The 20,149-nt window shown below is 30.7% G+C and overlaps 1 protein-coding gene across 2 annotated transcripts in view; it reads left to right on the forward strand.

Annotated features, from left to right (window-relative positions):
• LOC135931652 (neuroglian-like) overlaps positions 1-19,939 on the forward strand; it is a 38,603-nt gene extending 18,664 nt beyond the window's left edge. For both annotated transcript variants that reach the window (XM_065468905.1, XM_065468904.1), the window contains 13 exons: positions 7,792-7,992; positions 9,222-9,436; positions 11,325-11,451; positions 12,802-12,906; positions 13,095-13,213; positions 13,326-13,515; positions 13,629-13,751; positions 13,891-13,974; positions 14,555-14,656; positions 16,564-16,674; positions 17,332-17,481; positions 17,828-17,983; positions 18,954-19,939. In XM_065468905.1, the coding sequence (XP_065324977.1) occupies positions 7,792-7,992; positions 9,222-9,436; positions 11,325-11,451; positions 12,802-12,906; positions 13,095-13,213; positions 13,326-13,515; positions 13,629-13,751; positions 13,891-13,974; positions 14,555-14,656; positions 16,564-16,674; positions 17,332-17,481; positions 17,828-17,983; positions 18,954-19,246 (1,976 nt within the window). In that variant the 3' untranslated portion in view covers positions 19,247-19,939. The remainder of the gene's footprint in view (positions 1-7,791; positions 7,993-9,221; positions 9,437-11,324; positions 11,452-12,801; positions 12,907-13,094; positions 13,214-13,325; positions 13,516-13,628; positions 13,752-13,890; positions 13,975-14,554; positions 14,657-16,563; positions 16,675-17,331; positions 17,482-17,827; positions 17,984-18,953) is intronic.
• The last annotated feature ends 210 nt before the right edge of the window (positions 19,940-20,149 follow it).

Below are 20,149 nucleotides of genomic sequence, written 5' to 3' on the forward strand. Positions count from 1 at the left end.
ATCATTTATGTTTCGTATTTATAATTGCTAAAAATTAAGAATTACCAAAAAGTTCTAAGCTAACTTGTCTGAGTTTTACTGCGTGAAATGCTCTTTAGAATACATTACCCTGGGTCAAATCTGATTATTTCAAAAGTTTAAAAAATTGCCCCCCCCCCCCGCTTAGTAAAATGATTTTAAAATAAAAAGATTATCCCGATAATCCCAAATACGACATTTATAACTAGCGATCAGTATCAGGGCCTAATTTTTCAGTTACCGGTCTAGCCCGAAATTTTTATTTGTCCCGAAAAGCCCGACCCAAAATGAAAATTATTTGTCCACCCGACTCGGCCCGGCCCGAATTTATTTAAATATAGAAATTTTTTTGAAAAAAAATATAATCATAATTTATTTGACAAAAAATTCGTATTTTATAAAAAAAATTTAAACCCGACCCAAATGACATATAATGATACCTAGACTGACGATGCATTCATAATGATGCATTCGAAAGCGTCGTTGAATGCGAATCAGCTGGAACCGCCATTTTGGTAGTAACCCATATAACAATTATTCTCATGTTTAAAAAACTATTATTATTATCTCGATGATTATGCAATGTCTTTAATAAAGTTTGCGTCAGACATAGGAATAAATTGGTTACTCGTTTGAAAATTTTTTTAAGTAACGATATGGGTAATCAAAATGGCGTCCCCAGCTGGTTTTCATTGATGTACACTTTTAATGAAAGCATCGTCAGTCTATGTATCATTATATATCATTGGCTCGACCCGGCCCGAAATTTTTTTAAAACCGGGCCGGGCCCGGTTACGATTTTTCTAATCACTGATTTATACTATCACCGCTACCCTCACCTTGGCCAAAAGTTTCGTAACTCAAACTAAAAAACTAATTATCCGTTATTCGAAGTATTTTTACGAATAACAAATAACACGGTTATTTTCGAATCGAATATGAATTTTAAAAAAAAACAAATTTTTATGTCTAATTAAAGTACCTGACGATCAAATTATTCCTTAAATATTTGAAATTATTTTCTAAATTTCAAAATTATCTACAAAGTTTCAAAAATGTTTTTTTTTTGTGGAACTTTTATTTCCGCAACCACCATTCAATTAATTATTATCAATTTTTTTTTGAAAAAATATCGAAAATCAAATATTTGAACCGAATACCGGTTTTATTATTCGTACGGATACTATTATTCGATTTGATTTAATTATATATTTTTTTTTATAGACCACCTACATTACTTACCAGAACTATCAATTAATATTAATCATGTATCTTTTTTATAGGTCCAAACATATTTTTTTTTTAAAAATAAATTATTATTTAATTAACATATGAATTTTTCATAGTTGGCATTTAGATAATTTAAATAAAATATACATAAATAAATTTAAAATTTCTTAAAAATAACCCTTCATTAAAAAGATTTAGATCTCTTCTCTTCTCTTAATTGCTTTCACGTGAAAAAAGGCTAATTTTTTTTTTTAGGAAAAGAAGAGGTTAAAAATATCATTTTAAAATTAATTTTAATTTTAATTTTAAAGAAAATAACATTTAAAAAAAATAATAAAATAAAACCATCTTGTAAAACAAGAAAATAAAATCTTATATATTAGATAAAATCTGATATAAGGATATAATAAAGAAATATTAAAGGGAGTTTTTGATATACTAATATTAGTATTAGTATTATTATGATATATGATATTAATATCTATCTATCTATCTATCTATCTTTAAATCTAATTTACATTTATATTATATTAAGTGAATTTTTTTAAACATTTTATTTAACATTCCTTAAAAATTTTTAAAAAAAATCTTAAGAGAAAAAAAAATTAAAAATGGGAAATTAATAATACAAATTTATCCTACTTGGAGCCCATGATCCAAATCTTCGATCCTTTATGTAACGAAAGGAGAAGCCCTAAGAAGACAAGCGGTTGGGGGGGAGATTTGGGGGTTGATATGGTTATAGCGCAGGCGGGGCGGGGGGTTTAACGAAAGGGCTATATACAAATAACTGTCAGATATTTTTGAAGACAATCCATTAATTGTATGGGTGTCAGCCCTGTTTCCCATTACATTACCTTTTTTTTTGTTCTTTAACTATATAAGTGTCACATATATGGTCAAATCTTCTACTACCATATTGTTCGTATTGAAGGGTTAGTGTCCGGATTCTAAACACCCCCCCCCCCTTTCACCAAAAAAAGTAAGATTTTCCTTTTGAGGCTATTATACTTTTTCGTTGATATTTAACTAGATTCTTTTATATCCAACAATTACAGGTTAAACTGGGCCCCAAAGTTTTCTAATTCTTCTAAAAGAATCGTTTGAGCAGCTGTTTTAGTTTGCTCAATACATCCCTCCTGGGTTAAATTTCGAGAGAGTTAAAATGACAAAGTTTCGGTTTGGAATTGTGAATTATCTAAGACTTTTTTATACCGAAATTCTGTATAGATTCAAGCATTTTTTTTTGTAATACTCCAAAGATCTAACATTCGGGAAAAGCTTACTACTCGATAGCATATATAGAATGTATATCAATCACTTCACTATCCGATCCTAATAAAGATATGGAATAACATGACTAACCTATCATAATAACAATCTATCCTCATAGGCGTATCCAGGATTTTTCTAAGGGGAGAGGGGGGGGGGCAATATTTATATAAATGCTTTAGTTATATATATATATACAGTTACGGAGAGAGGGAGATAGGAAGGGGTGTTGCGTTGGGGGTGGGGCGATTCCCTTTCCCGTCGATTTTACTAGCCTGTTCCTATAATTTAAATCCGAATTCTGCCAAACCTTCTCCAAACAGACTATATCACCTGTCCCCTTTCCCATTCGATAAAAAAATGAGAACATATGCAGAAATTATATAAATATGGTCCCTCATAAAAAAAAAATAATAGTTGTTTAAATTGTGCCCAAATATTGGCTTATTTTTACTAAAAATTTTTGCGAGGTTTTGGTTTATAATTAGTATTTCTGCCATCATAATCAAAGACACTCAGGCCCAGACCGGGTTTAGGGCCGGGTCGAGCCTTAAAATATAAAACCCGGGCCGGTAATGAGGGCAAGGTACCTCTGCAGGTCTCTGATTATAATCTTGCTCGGTAAAATGTTGAATTTTTTTTTACTAAATCTTAATATAGGCTCCCACATTTTAATAAAACGATTTTTATCGACAGAGAACCCAGCGTATAAACCAGGTCTTTCTTACTTAGGGTCTTTTCTTATATTATAATATTTCCCGAACCTTACTTCCTCGAATTTCTTTTTGTCTCATTTTTCCAAGTTAACATCATTATACGGTAACAGTAGCTTATAGACAATGAATTTTGCATCCCATTAAACTCAATAACGATTTGTTTTTTCTTACCCCCCCCCCCCTCTCACTTCAATTTCAGTGATCTTCATGGTTCTGGCGTAAGGAATCATTAATTAGCTTTAAAAATTGATAAATATAATATAATTAAGAAAGAAAAAAGGAATGGAACGAAAGAAAGAAAGAAAGATAGAAAGAAAGAAAGAAAGAAAGAAAGAAAGAAAGAAAGAAAGAAAGAAAGAAAGAAAGAAAGAAAGAAAGAAAGAAAGAAAGAAAGAAAGAAAGAAAGAAAGAAAGAAAGAAAGAAAGAAAGAAAGAAAGAAAGAAAGAAAGAAAGAAAGAAAGAAAGAAAGAAAGAAAGAAAGAAAGAAAGAAAGAAAGAAAGAAAGAAAGAAAGAAAGAAAGAAAGAAAGAAAGAAAGAAAGAAAGAAAGAAAGAAAGAAAGAAAGAAAGAAAGAAAGAAAGAAAGAAAGAAAGAAAGAAAGAAAGAAAGAAAGAAAGAAAGAAAGAAAGAAAGAAAGAAAGAAAGAAAGAAAGAAAGAAAGAAAGAAAGAAAGAAAGAAAGAAAGAAAGAAAGAAAGAAAGAAAGAAAGAAAGAAAGAAAGAAAGAAAGAAAGAAAGAAAGAAAGAAAGAAAGAAAGAAAGAAAGAAAGAAAGAAAGAAAGAAAGAAAGAAAGAAAGAAAGAAAGAAAGAAATATTATGATGTTATATATATTTTTAAAAACTTCAAAAGAAATGTTTTGTTTAAATTTTTTTATAATGAATCATCTTAATAATTGAGAATAATTTTTTCAAAAATAATTTTTAATATCTTTTTACTCCCCTTTTAAAAATTAAAAAAAATAAGTTAATAATAAAATATGCCACAAAAGATGACATTAATTATCTTCTCTTTATCTCTTTCTTTTCGCCTCTATTGCAAAACATCCTAGAAAAGTCGATATTTTTAATAATGGCTCATGCGCTGAGTCACACCGGAGAAACCAATCTGAATCCTCATTTTTAATAATTACGCATGCGCTGTGTCGCACCGGAGAAACCAATCTGAATCCTCATTTTTAATAATTACGCATGCGCTGTGTCGCACGGGAGAAACCAATCTTCTTGCTACAAATTTAAATAAATTATAAAAAAGGGTTCTTCGGGGTTTAGCGATTCGGGGCTATTGGCCCGTTTTTGTTTAAGGGCTCCTTTCATTTTGAAAAAATTATTTGAAATTGCTAAAATACGAAACTGCGTTAGCGCGATTAAATATAATATATCAGTGACATATGATAATACCTAGACTGACGATGCATTCATTCATAAAGCATTTGAATGCGTCGTTGAATGCAAATCAGCTGGACCAGCCATTTTGGTAACCCATATACTGATCATTCTCATGTTTAAAAAAACTACTATTAAAATGATAACTTTGCTTCCTCATTATCTCGGTGATCAGGCAATACCTTTAATAAAGTTTACCATCAGACATAGGATAGGAATAAATTTTTTAATAATCACATGGGCAATCAAAATGGCGTCCCCAGCTGTTTTTCATTGATGTTACACTTTTAACTAGGTATTATTATATCTCATTGAATATATACGCAGATGATATTTTCCCTCTTTATTCCATTTTATTTTATCGTTATTTCTAGATTTTTAGAAAATTTTAAGAATTATAATAAAATTTTCATCCTTCATGAATTCAAAACTTCCATGACCTTTCCTGAACATTTATCGTCTGAAGAACATCTAAAAATAAAATCTTTAATCCTAAAATCCTACCCCCCCCCCTTATTCCTTACATTCATTCCTACCAGAGTTGTTAAAGGATCTAGGTATAAATATGGTATCTGTATCTAGATAGATTTTTGATTAATATCTGTATCTAGATATTATTTTAGACTATGTATCTGTATCTAGATCCATTTAAAATGTACCTTTTAACAACTCTGATTCCTTCATTTAAAAATTTTTTTTTTGGTTATTTTTATAATTTCATCAGGTTTTTGACTTGTCTTATTGGTAAATTTTTTTTATAATATTAATTTAAAATTTAATTTTAAAATTTAATTTAAAAATTTAAAAAAATATATATTTCAATTCATTTTTTTTTATTAACACAACTGTTTTAAATTTTATATAAAAAAATTATAATATTTTTCTATACAGAATTAACAAAAAAACCATATGAAATTTTTTTTATTTTTTGGCTAGGAATTTTTTATTGTTTATAAAAAAAAATGTCAGTTGTTTTAAACTTGGGTCGGGCTAAAAAAAATTTTTATATCTCTTAGCGGGCGGAGCTCTACCCGAATTTAACAAGCTCGGGTCTGAGTCGAACCGGAAAAAATCTGTTCCAGACCGACCCCAAGCCCGACTAGAATAGATTTGGAACTTTTCACACTGTTTAACTTAATATGAGCTAAAAATTTCTTCCCGTATACTTAAGATATTCCATATGTATTTTTATATTTTAAAATTTCTAATCTTTTCTGAAATTATTTTTAAATTTTACATCCATTTATAAGATATATATTAGATAAAAAACAAAAATTATATGAAATGCAAAATATTTTCAAGCTAGATTTTAGGTTGGCTTATAGTATATTTTTTTAATTTAAAACCTGATAATTTTCATCCAAAATTCTTTCTTTCTTTTCCTTCCTTCCTTCCTTCCTTCCTTCCTTCCTTCCTTCCTTCCTTCCTTCCTTCCTTCCTTTTCCTTCCTTCCTTCCTTCCTTCCTTCCTTCCTTCAAATACGAATCGTGATCACGTGAAATTGTTAATTTGGGAAAATGGAAATTACTTAAAAAAATGAACAAGTGAAATGTGTTAGTTCTGATTGACATTTCGATGAAAGCAATGTGATTATTGAGGATATTTCTTAATATTTAGTTTTCGCTGAGCTCGAGAAAATAGAATCTTCAATATTCCGAGCCCAACCCGACCCTGTCGGGCTTCTAGCAATCCCTGCAGAGTTCTATATGTGGGACAGTTTTGATGGTATTGATAGGATTTAAATCTGGAAGTGGAATAATATTTCAAAATTATTATCCATCATTTAATTCGATACAAATTAAGATACCTTTAAGTCAAATAAAGAAGTAACTGTAACAGGAAAATCATTGATTTTAAACCTTTTTTTATGGGGAACAAATTTTAATTCCGTAAACTGCTAACAATCCTTCTTTCAAATGCTAATTATCAAATTTAAAATTTATTATAAAAATAATTAATACTTTTCTTCTATTAATCAGATAATAATGAATTATGAATTAATTATTAAAATATTCCAAATAACCCCACAAAATTAAAATATTTTATAAAAATTATTTAATTTTTATATTTTAAGATATAAAATCTTTGTTAATTAACAAAGTAAATCCAATAGGGTATAATGTTTTTTTTAGTATATATTAAAAAAAAAATAAGTTTACCCTCTTAGGGAGTATTTTATGACGTGATTAGGCATAATCCCTACCCCACAGAGCCGTAATTAAAGGGGCGGGGGCGAATTTGAAGGCCCGGTCTCTCCCCCACGAAATTTGTGCCCGATTCTCATTTATATAAAAAAAATATATTTTGCGTTTTTGGGCCAATCTTATACACACTTAGAGAGGTGAATTATAATGAAATATATATAAATTACCGGGGGCAATGTGTAATTTTTTTTTAATTGAGCGCTATTAAATTTAAAAATTAAAAATCTGATTTTACCGGAAATCTAAAAAGAAAGAAAGAAAGAAAGAAAGAAAGAAAGAAAGAAAGAAAGAAAGGAAGGAAGGAAGGAAGGAAGGAAGGAAGGAAGGAAGGAAGGAAGGAAGGAAGGAAGGAAGGAAGGAAGGAAGGAAGGAAGGAAGGAAGGAAGGAAGGAAGGAAGGAAGGAAGGAAGGAAGGAAGGAAGGAAGGAAGGAAGGAAGGAAGGAAGGAAGGAAGGAAGGAAGGAAGGAAGGAAGGAAGGAAGGAAGGAAGGAAAGGAAGGAAGGAAGGAAGGAAGGAAGGAAGGAAGGAAGGAAGGAAGGAAGGAAGGAAGGAAGGAAGGAAGGAAGGAAGGAAGGAAGGAAGGAAGGAAGGAAGGAAGGAAGGAAGGAAGGAAGGAAGGAAGGAAGGAAGGAAGGAAGGAAGGAAGGAAGGAAGGAAGGAAAGAAAGAAAGAAAGAAAGAAAGAAAGAAAGAAAGAAATTGGAATACCCACTACCCTATATATTCCAGACAATTTTTTTCCAAGAACCTTTAAACTTTAATAATAAAATTTTTAATCATATTTTCACAGACTTTTCATTATATAAATTATGTATAACTTCAAAACAGCAAAATTGTCTACAATTCATAAGATAAGAAGTATTCCAAAACATGATAAGAATATATTCCGATAAAATCCTATTTTCAAATTTTAATCCCACAAAGAGAAACGCATTTAAATCTATACAAAAAAAAACAAACCACAAAGTTTTATGTCAACAGCCAAAACCGGAAGACGCCGTTCACGAACCGCTAATAATATCGGAACCGCCCACCAACGTTAAACTGGAGGAGTGCAGCGGGCGGAGCGCTTCTATCAGATGGGACCCCCCGCTAAAAACGGACGTTCTGAGGTACGATATATTGGGGCACTTGTTGGGTACACCCGATGGATCGTTGGAAAAGTTAGGTAGTTAATTTTGTATTTCGTTTTTAAAATTGCGTATAAATAAATCGGATTACGCCCACAACACGTTTTTACTTCACAAAGTTACCATTTCAATCACGTGTACCATTTCAATCACGTGTACCATTTTAATCACGTGTACCATTTTAATCACGTGTACCATTTTCAAGTTTGTATAACACTTTTTTTCAAACCCTGTGAAAATTATAATTTACCACCCGTTTCGATTAACACAAATCTGGAATAATCACAAATTTGTTACGATACATTCGAAGTTTGAAAAACGATCCTTTTTTTTAAGATTTCAATTTATACTTTTTGAAAAACGATCCTTTTTAAGGTTCGAATTTGTACTTTTACGATTATGAAGTAAAATGCTGTATATAGCAATGAATGAACGAATAGGATAGGTTAAAATTATAATCCAATAATACCGTACTTCATGCTTATTTCATTTATCCAATCAAAAGTTATTATATTTTTCGTATTGAAATTTAAAAAAAATGATATTTCCTTATAGGAATTAAACTGTAAGAAGTCTTGTAATGGGTTTAGCGAATCTTTAAAACTTGAATCATTTATATCGCCCGTTTTTTTTTCCTCTTCTCATTTTTGAAAGGTATTTATTAGGGATATGAAATTTCCCGAGAAACTATAATTAACGGAAATTTTTGGAGGAAAAACAATGGGAAATTTCCTATTTAAAAAAATTTTATACATGGCCAATCAAAAGTTCTCTGCAAGACTCCTCCGTGTTGCATTCTTTAGATCTGACTATGTTGGAATTTGAAGGAACACGATCATTGAAATTCAGACAATCATGTCGCGAACCTCAGAACTATTCTTATAGATTTTTCCGATGAAATTTAAAAACAAAATAACCAGTATTTTGAAAAAAATTATTTTTTTCGCCCAAAATAGGCATAAAAATCACAGAAAATGTTTCAGAGATCAAAAATCTTTGAAGATTATTTTATTTTGAAGCATTTTAAATCCTGAAAAAAAGAACAACACAAAAAAAAACCTCATGATGAAATTTGTCCCCGCTATTAAGACTTCGCGAAATGTTTGTATTTTGTCAAAAAAAATTTAAAAAAATGGCGCGTTTTAAATTCTTTTGACTTTTAAATTTGATATAAAAAAAAACCAACCGGTCATTTAAGTATAGCCTTGCCGCTAAAACCATGTTCCTCATTTTAATTTTTCTTCGTAACGAAATTTATAAAATATAGGAGAAGCTTTAGCCCCTTCGACTGAATTCAGGACGGACCTAAAACCGGGTAGCAATTATACTTTCAAGGTGGCAACCATCAACAGAGAAGAGTTCATTAGCAACCCCAGTGAAGCCACCGAAGTTTGCAGTACTCCGGGCGATACGCCGGAACATAACCCTCTCAACGTAGTGGGCAAAGGTTCGGACCCTAGCAATATGGTCATCACGTGGGACGTAATAATTGATACATATATTATACACACCTTTTCGATCATCCAACCAATTACTTAAAGCATGTTTACTCCCTTAATTTCTTATAATTTTCCGATATTATTTGATATCAAACAGAAAATAAAAATTTTTTTTAAAAAATGTGTCATTTTTTTTGGTTTACTATCAGAAGAGAAGAGAAGAGAAGAGAAGAGAAGAGAAGAGAAGAAGAGAAGAGAAGAGAAGAAGAAGAGAGAAGAGAAGAGAAGAAGAAGAGAAGAGAAGAGAAGAGAAGAGAAGAGAAGAGAAGAAGAGAGAAGAGAAGAGAAGAGAAGAGAAGAGAAGAGAAGAGAAGAGAAGAGCTCTTCTCTTCTCTTCTCTTCTCTTCTAACACTCTAGAATGTTCTGGTATGTTTTTTAGTCTAGAATGTTCAAAGTATTAAAAGTGATTATGTTAGCAATTAGCGTAAGAGTAACGAGGTACTTTGGCAGGAAGGATTAAATTGGCCCTTACCGTTCGTCAGGGAATAGCGCGTTCTAGGTTTTACAACTCCCTCGACTCTCCTGCCATTCACTTTAGCTGCTAGAGGCTCCAGGGCTCAACTGATAGTTTGCTAGAAGTTACTCAGAAATACATAAATCTAAAAAATGAACACCGGCACTTTGACTACCCCCCCCCCCTCAATACATATAGCATGAAAATGACAGCCTCTCACGAGTGGATGATTGGCAGTATAAAAATAGGCCTTGAATTGTGGTAAAAAAAAATCCTTAGGATACTGTTCGTGTACCACCAACCGACGTGCTTTAGGTTCAGGGTGCGGCCTTACGGGGATCAAAATTTCAGGCGAGTCTCAGGGTTCGCAATCCGCTTTCCGCATATGCGGAGATAACTGCCAGTGCACCCTAAACAGAGTTATCGAAGTACCTTCAGCATGTGAACCTTGAGTAATTTCTGAACTTGGGGCGTGAAACCCGAAATTAGACGCGTTATTTAGTGACTAGGCGGTAAGGCCCGATTAATTTCTTTTCAGCCCAGAGATTAACCTCGTTATTCTTGTGTAGCAGAGTTTTTGTAATATTATTATTTTTATGCTTTAATTATTTTAATAAATTTAGTTGAAAAAAAAATATATATAGATATATCAGAGACCTGCAAAAGGTACCATTTGCACGGTCCAGCCCGGGTTTTATATTTTAAACCCGAACCGGCCTAGATATTTGTTTAATAAAATTAGAATAGGGCCCGGCCCATGTACCCGGGCCTGCAGTTCTCTATATATACTTCTCTTCTCTTCTCTTCTCTTCTCTTCTCTTCTCTTCTCTTCTCTTCTCTTCTCTTCTCTTCTCTTCTCTTCTCTTCTCTTCTCTTCTCTTCTCTTCTATATATAATCAAACACTTAAAAATTTAAGAGATTTAATATTAAAATTAAATTAAAGTTGAATGAAAACAAATAAAAACCCATATTCTATTAAAAACATTTTCGAAGAAAGTAAAACTCCCCCCCGACTTAATGTCCATTTTTTTATTATAAAACTGAGTCAAAGGCGGTCACGATAATTTTGTTACTTTCGCATTTTATAGTGAGCGCGATTTTTTCGAGCGATTGCGGAATTCATTTTCGCGTAATTTACAAAAGCAAGTCTATAATATTAGGGCTTTAATTTTATAAATACGGAGCGAAACGATGATATTCGCGGCTCTTGTTAACGTATATTTCAAAAGGGGGTTATAACTGCGAAGAATCAGCTGTGATTTCGCTAGCGTTCAATTTGGCATCACTCGAGCCAAATCGCGCTCTAATATAAACGCTAGCGTTTTACAACCGATCATTATTAATAATAATAATAATAATAATAATAATAATAATAATAATAATAATAATAATTAAACGAAAAATAATATTATTAGGCCGTTAATAGGGAAGCATGGAACGGGCCCGGCTTTCATTACAAAGTGGAATACAAACCGAAGGATCAATCAGAATGGCAGAGCCATGTTATAGAAAATCCGGAAGAGACATCTTACACAGTTAAAGGTAATTTTTTTCTTTTCTTAAATTCTTTTCGAATTATCTAGAAATTTCTAGAATCTTTGCATATTTTACACGTGTCGTAATTTGAGCATGCGCAGTGTACCTTACCCTATATATATTTCGGACAATTTATCGCTCGTAATTTATCACGAAAAATCTATAAAAAAAACTGAATATAAATTTTCGCCCGAAATTTTGCGGTTGTTAGGTATACTCTTCCAATGTTGCAAGTTACATTTTATTTTTCGCTTAGAAAATGTAAATTACCATAAACAGTTACTTTTATTTAAGTACACTGCGAGATTTGTCTTGAAATTATTTTGTATTGAGGTGATCTTTGTATCGATTAAGACTAATTTTTCAATTTAAAAAATTTTCGAATACTTATGAGTGAGAGAGGAAAATAAAATATTCATATAATAACATTTAAACATTTTTGTATCTGGATACTTTTATTTTGGACACACACACAAACGTCACGGGTGTTGTTAGGAATATTATATTATTTAAGGTGCCAGAAACAAAAAACGTATTCGTTCTATATATGTCTTAAAAAATTTTTTAATAATAATAAGTTATATATTTTTTATATTTTATATTTAAAAATGAAATAATCATTTTGAAAACATTTTTTAAATTTTTTTTTTTTTTAAATTAAGAATTTCTATTTTAACATGACAAAATTTCCTTAAAAATTTAAGGCAGCTCATTAACTTATTTCTATATTTGTAGAAAATCTTTTATTAAAAACATTATAATGTTTTCCCCCTTATAAAAAAAAATAAGGTTTATAAAATGATAGATGATACCAAGTCAAGGTATAGCAATTTTCTATATGCCAACCTAATCCTTGCTAAATACTAACCATAATTTATTAAAAATGTGATAAACATAATATCATAATGGAATCACGTGGTCGAGTCCGGCCTCCTACCCATGGGGTTGGTAAGCGACATTCTTGCCGACTAGGTCAAAGACGCTCTCCAAAAAATCGCCATTTTTTCAAATATATATATTATAAATAAATTTGGTATTATCTTATCCAAATGAAAAATAAACAATCCTTAATACAGTATCTAATCACTAATCTAAAAATAACCATCAAAATCATTATATCATTAATTAGTAAACTAACATAATTATCGGATTTACACGTTTCATCTATCCTCTCTAAAAAAAATAAGAAATGGAAAACAAAAAAAAAACAAACAGAAAACATAAGTTTTCAAAATTTTTTTCCACCTCGAGAAAATTTTGTCTAAGCCAAAAACATATTGTTCTATCTGCATTTTTTTTTTTTTTAAATTGTTTATTTATATTCACTTTTTTTTTTCTTTTATGATTAATTTACAGATATTCCCGCTTTCACGGCTTACGATATAAAAGTCACCGCTCTTAATAGTCACGGCGTCGCCAAGGGACCCGCTAACGTTGTCACCGGATTCTCTGGCGAAGATAGTAATAAGGATTTTACCCTATTTTTTCCCCTAACCCTGCATTCCAAAGTTAGCGGGAATTCGCGCTAACCGTGGGTGCACTGTAATAATTTTTAATCTTTCGCCATGATGAAATGCGAATTTGATTCCTTTCTAGCTATAATTTAAAAAAAAATATATATCATTTATAAAAAAAAAATTGCACGATAGTTCCTACAGCTAAACCGGAAAATGTGCAGTTGGTAGAAATCATCAACGGAAGTAGAGCTCGGATATCGTGGACTCCAGTAGCTGATAACGATGTTAAAGGACAAAATGCTGGCTATAAGGTTTTTTTTATTAAACTGTCTCTCTTTAAGAGACCTTATCTCTATCTAAAATTCTTGCCAAGAAGATGATTGAACTTTAGAACGAAATGTTCCATAATAATTTTTACGACAGATAAGAAGTTACACTACGCTATTCGATGGAACCGACAACATAACGGAAGTCAAGGTGCCTCCTCGCACCGACAACGCGATCATAGACATCTTGCGGCCTAACACCGAAAATATAGTCAAGGTGGCAGTGTTCAATAACAAGTTCGACGGACCAGAAAGCGAAGAGATTGTCATTAACACACCGGAAGCTGGTATTTTTTTAAAAATAAGATTCAAATTTAGATTTTTATAAAAAAAAGGGGAATTATGTTTAATAAGTCAATCCCTAATATTTATTATTTTTCACTTTTTATTTACGATTTAGTGCCTGGGAAACCTAACAAATTCAAAGGGTTAGCGTTAGGTCCAGATGCCATTCGATTGACATGGGCTAAACCCAAGAGTCCCAACGGAAAGATCATTGGATACAGGGTCATGTATGCCCCGGGTAAATGCATAGCGGAAATTATAAATTATTATTATTTTGTAATATTGTAGTTAACCGACAACCACATATATTTGGTTATCTAAGATCATTCGTTCATTTATCGCATATTTATATAATTTAAACGATATATTTTTTTTAGAGGATGAAGTCGGAAACGCCTTAGCACCGGAAGTAGAAGCTGGTCCTATCAGGGATCTCACGCAACAAGAAGTTTTTCTGATAGGTTTGTTTTTTAAAAAAAATATATTAAATTATTAAGCGCGTGCGCGTTATAAATAAAAAAAAATCTACAGATAAATGAGAGTCACGTGTTTTTATATAAAGTTATCACGCAACATTTTCCGTATTTTAATCTGACAGGGCCTCGTCAAAGAAGAATTATCAATCTTTCCTGAAAACATTTTGTCCGGCCATTTTTTTTAAATTCATATTCTGTTCATTTAAATGATAATAGGAAAATTTTTAGATTTTTTTTTTAACTGAACACATTTTTCAATTGTAAAACCATTTGGCAAAATTTGCAAATCATTAATAAATATTTTATCTTTAAAGAGTCCATCAGGAACTTTAACTTCAATTTGCATTGAGTGTCGTTAAACGGCTAACTCATCACTTCATCCAGAAGAATATTACCCAAGTCCGAAGATTTTGCTCATAGAAGGAATCTTGAGGCTTAGGCAATAATTTTCTAGCTGAAATTTTGAGTTAGCCCCTTTTCAAACATCGGCTCTAAATGAGCCGTCCAAATTTTTAGTGTTCCATTTTTTAACTGAACCGCATTAGTTATCTCTTTATCTTATTAGGTTTAAACCCCGATACGAAATACAAATCCACCATCAGAGCAGCTACATCGGCGGGGTACGGCGAACCGGCCATCGTTGTTACCAAGACAACTAGACCCGGAGGTATCTTTTTTTAACCCCCCTTTTCAGTTCAATTTTGCCCTTTTTCTAAGCATACGCTATAGTAAGTATAAGTACAAAGTGGTAGATGGGAGTCATAAATTTATTAGGACCAACGACTATCTTCATAATACTCAAAATTAAAAAAATGTGTATAATAAAAATTAAACGGTTATAACTGCCGGCATATCAAGAACTATAAAAAAAATGCTAATTATAAAGTACTAAAAGGGTTATAACCGATGTATGAACCACTGGCGAACTCAGTATTCTATCCAGGAAAAATGTTGCACGAGCACAAAGATTTTGATCCATAGATGGCACAAAGGTATGAACATCTGTTAGAGAAATCTCGAAGCCTGGGCGATATTTTTCTGGTAAAAATATTGAAGATCGATTAACAACGCTAGCCAATGTGGAAGGAAATATCTGCGGATTTGATAAATTCTTGCCTGATGGATGATTAATAAACCTTTCATTTTCAAATATTTATTTATATATATATATCTTTGGGATAAAGGATAGGTTTTCTAAGTCGCTAAAAAAAATTGGGAATCTTGCTTATATTATCTTCCCTAGAAAAATTTTTTAAAAAAATAATACTATTAATAGATGTTAAAGAAGTAAAACAACTCGTATCTAAAATAGAATTTTTTTAAAGACAAAAAAAAAATCGCTAAAAAATAGCCTAGAATTGGTAATAACAACATTTGGGAATATTGGAATGATATTTCAAGTGTTGCTAAACGGCTCGTTTCAATATTTTAGCCAGAAAAATGATGCTTAAGCCCTGAGATTCCGATAATATATGTACAGACCTTGGTTCCTTCTATGAGCAATATCTTCAGGCTTGCTTAATATTTTTCTGGATGATGTATTGAGTGTTAGCCGTTTTTACAACCCTAGATATTCCCCCTCTATTTTTTTTTAGCTATTTTTTAATCTAAATTTATTAATGTTCACCCTTTTTCCAGCCATCTTATCAAGTTTAATTTTCAAAATAATCTACTAAGAAGGCGAGATTCTAAGAAATTTTTTTTTCCATAGCGATTTTATAATGGGGAACGTATTTATTAGAAGATAGAGATTCTAAATAATTTAATAAGAAAGAGTTAAATTTAACATTTTCGCCCCTTAGTTTTTTTTGAGGATGAACTACTAAGAATTCTGAATATCATCACCATTCAAAACGCCCTAAAAAAATATCATTTGTATTTGTTAGCTTCAACGTGTTTACGTCAATATGTTATTCCTATTTTTACGATCTATCATGTTGAAATTGAATTAATTCCACGTTTTTATTATAGTTAGATAATTATATCACATTTCTCATTGATTATCAGTTTATTTTTTAATCATAATTTAATTATTTTATCCCAAATTACACTTTTTTTTTTATCTCTTTATATATAAAATTTTTTTTAAAAACAATAATAAAAAAATTAAACTAATACAAATTGATGTATAAAACAAAATGTTAATATAAAATTTTTACCGATTAAATTTAAAATACAAATTGATATATATATATAAATAAATCAATTTGCCAAAATAAATCATAAAATAACATCGATCAACATATTCAACTCAACATATCATGTTTGGAATTCCTAACTTAATGAGTTGTTAGACAATTTTGCTGCTAACCTTTGTGAGGTAATTCTATAGAAAATATGATTATAAATTTTTATTTAAGTTTAAAAGGTTCTTGGAAAAAAAAAATTGTCTGAAAATTCATAGGGTTAGGTATTCCGAACATGACGTCATACATTTCCGGTAAAATCAGATTTTTTTTTTAAAAAAAACGCGCTCTGATTGGGTGGGAGATTTGTGTCATAATTTACGCTTATTTATTGGTTTTATTTTTATAAATTTTATCATTTGAAACGCAAATATAAAATATATTTAAGCCCCCGATAAACCGCAATTCGACGTGAACATTGTAGATGACGGATTTAACATATCCCAGAAGGAAACTGGCAATCCAGGCGCATTCTTCTATCTAATCTACAGAAAAGAAGGTTCCACTGATCTTTAGCTATAAATTATATCTGATTTTTTTTTGTTTTAGAAACAATGATAATATATTAAATCTTTAATTATCGATTTTAAATGATTTTATTAAGGAGATATTCCACTAAAGATCATTAATTCCAACAACAAACCTAATTTCCTAAAGTCTTTATCTAACTACATCTTATAAACAATTTTATCTTACGAATCCCTTGTTTTAAGCTCAAAATTTACCTTTCCTAGCAATTAACTAAATGAGTCTGAATTATATAAATGTGCATAATAAATTTAATAAATCGCATCTCTCCTAAGTCCCCCCCCCCCTCACACACACACAAGTCTTAACCATAGTTGTAATGATATCAAAGATTTTACATAAATTTATTTCTATATGATGATACCCTATAAAAAATAATATATTAAAAGCAAAGATTTATAATTGTAATAATAAACTCACGTGATACCAACCAAAGATTAATACATGTTCTCTGATATCTTCTCGAAACATATTTAAAAAAACGTCAATATCTGTCCATTTGAAATTGACATATACAACATATGATTATTTTTGTTTTTGAGCTTTTTTCTCCGATAAAGCGAAAAATGGCCATTGTAAAAAAGGTGACCTACATGAAAAATGTTTTTTTTTGCTTATATTATATAAGGCGGTAAATGGTTTTCTACCCCAACGGCCGAACATTGGAAGATGATCAAGAACGTTAGCGAAAATACTAATTACGAAATCCAGATGATTTCTATCAATGGCAATCACTCCTCGGTCAGCGAACCACAGAAGTTCATGGTTCCACTTGACAGTTTTACAAAATACTTCAATTATCATTTTATTTTCTTCATTTTTGGCTAAATTATTTGATCAATCATCCCCTAGGAAAATTAATATTTAGAAAACTTATTTTGCAATTCGGATCATCAGAGAAGGATTAAGTCAATCACTTTTATATTTGACGTAAATTATATCAACAAGATTTTTAATATAGGCCCAAAGATTTTTTTTTCTTTTTTAGAGGAGGTATTATATACGTTAATTGTCAAAAAATAAACCAAATGAAAATTATGGGCAGAAGCTACTATAAGATATTAAATTCGAGCTTTTATATGGTCTAAATTATTATAAATAATAATATAATACAATTTTAATAGGACCACCTAACACGCCATTCAACGTTCACTTGGATAGATGCGATACCAAAGAGACCAAGATAGTTTGGGACGTCAAACCAGTCGAAAAATCGCCTGTCACCAATTTCATTATAGAGCATCAAGAGGAGGGCAACGATGATTGGAAGGAATTAGAAGGTAAAGGTAAAATAGCGATCACGTGGCGCTATCTACTTTAGGTTTTACTCCCTACGTTAGCGTTGTTTGAATTCACCTAACTTTGACCACATCTATTGTGGGCTTTAGTCAAGCCTTTATAGCCTAAAAAAAATTTGAATTAAGCTTCTAAGCTGAGAGTCTGTCAACTTGAAGATTGATTTGAAATATTTTTGGAATAAATGGATAGCTACGCCGTTTTATAGTTGAATAACGTTAGGTAGTTAAACAACACTACTACCCCTAAAAGGCTGATTTTTAAATTTTCGCGAGAAATAAATGTAAATAAGGGTATAAATTGTTCGAAATAGAACAGTTTTGTATCTTAATTCCAGAAATTTGAAATTACAAGATTTTTGAACAAAAATAAGATCCTTAAAAAATTACAAAAATTCAATTATTTTAATTTTAAGATTTAAAAATCGTTGGAAATTTTTTTTATTTATTCTTGAAGAAGCATTTCAAATCCCGGCTTAAATGGGAATTCCCATGATAATGTTGACGGAGATTGAAAGAGGATAAGTCATATTTTAGAGCAATGATCCTCTCCGCCCAAGATTTTAACATAAACTGGTCCTGTATTAATCTGACATAAGATATTTCTATTAGTGATCTGCATCGGGCCTAATTTTTCGAACCCGGCCCGGCCAGAAATTTTATTTTAAAAAGTTTTACCGGCCCGGCCCGAATTAATTTCGGTTCGGACCGGGCCGGGTACGGGCCTGGCCTACTTTTGCAGATCTCTATTCCGGTAAAATCAGTTTGTTTTTTTTTTTGATTTTTTTTAAAAACGCGCTTTAAAAAAAAATGATTTTATAGTTGTTAAAATAAACGTATTGTCGATAAAAAAAAACACATTTGACTCTAACACATATTATATTTGTATATACTTCTATATTAATAATAGAATTAATATTATATCAAAAAAAAATAATAATAATTCCAACTCTAGGTAAACATCCAGCCAGTGCCGAAGAGTTCGTTATAACCGATCTCCCGGAAGGTAGGCACAGGTTCAGAGTGATTTCGGCCAATAGAAAAGGTCGGAGTAATCCTAGCGACCCCACGCCCATTTGCGAGATTACTAAACAAGCCCAAACGGGCCCCGGTGAAGGCGGGCACGTAAAGGACGTCTCCAAAACTGGTATCAAGTCTGGCACCAATTCTGTTAATGTTCACTGCACAGCTGTTTTGTTGGCATGTTCGATTGCCTCACTGTCGGCAATACGAAATTATGTTTTATAGAAAGCCCGCTCTCAACGCCTTTTATTTTCACTCCCTATTTTCCATTCTGTCCACCCCCCCTCCGCTCCCCCTTATAAAAAATAACGGTCGCAAATGCAATGACATTCATTTTAAAAATAAAATATATAGTTTTAGCTGTGGCAGTGATTTTAGCGGTTTCAACGGTCTTTTTTTTTGTTCTTATTTTAATATATAATTAGTTTTTTTTAAGTCAATAAAGAGAAAGAATACCACGCACTATGCAAGTTGGATATCATTAATATGACTTACAAAAATTATATATATTTCATTATTTATTTTTTATATAAGGCAATGGGACAATCTAAACATTAAAATTGAACTAAGATTACATTTTGGCTATTTCTACTTGTATTAATTTAATTTTATTACTCTAAATTAGTTTTAAAAAATAACAAGAGTTTATAGTATAGTTTGGAAATAATATTTTTTGCTTAAAACGTAATAATTTTGTGGACATTTTTATATTTATATATATTTATAAATCTCTTGAGATATAGTCAAATCTTAACGTTAACGGGGGCTAGCAAATTATTATATTTTTTATTTATCTTCGTGAATTGTAATAAGTTTTCAAAAAATAAAATGTATAGTCATTTTCCCCACCTAAAATAACTTTCATATTCTTTTAACTATTTTATATATAAAGAAATTTATAACACATATTATTCAGGATAAATAACCAATTATCCATTATTTTTATGTGTATCTGTATAATTTTTTTTTGTTTTTTGTGAATTCATTTTATATTTTTTTTTTTTAATTGTAACAAATTTGGTTTTATAATAATAAATTTTTAAATCTTATTATTTTAAGCCCATCATTTTTACATATAGAAAGTTTTCATTTATTTTTTATTATTATTTTTTATGTATAATTTTTACT

The sequence above is a fragment of the Gordionus sp. m RMFG-2023 genome, chromosome 1 (assembly GCF_954871325.1).
Source record: "Gordionus sp. m RMFG-2023 chromosome 1, tfGorSpeb1-WG-v2, whole genome shotgun sequence".
NCBI classification, from domain to species: Eukaryota; Metazoa; Nematomorpha; class Gordioida; order Chordodea; family Parachordodidae; genus Gordionus; species Gordionus sp. m RMFG-2023.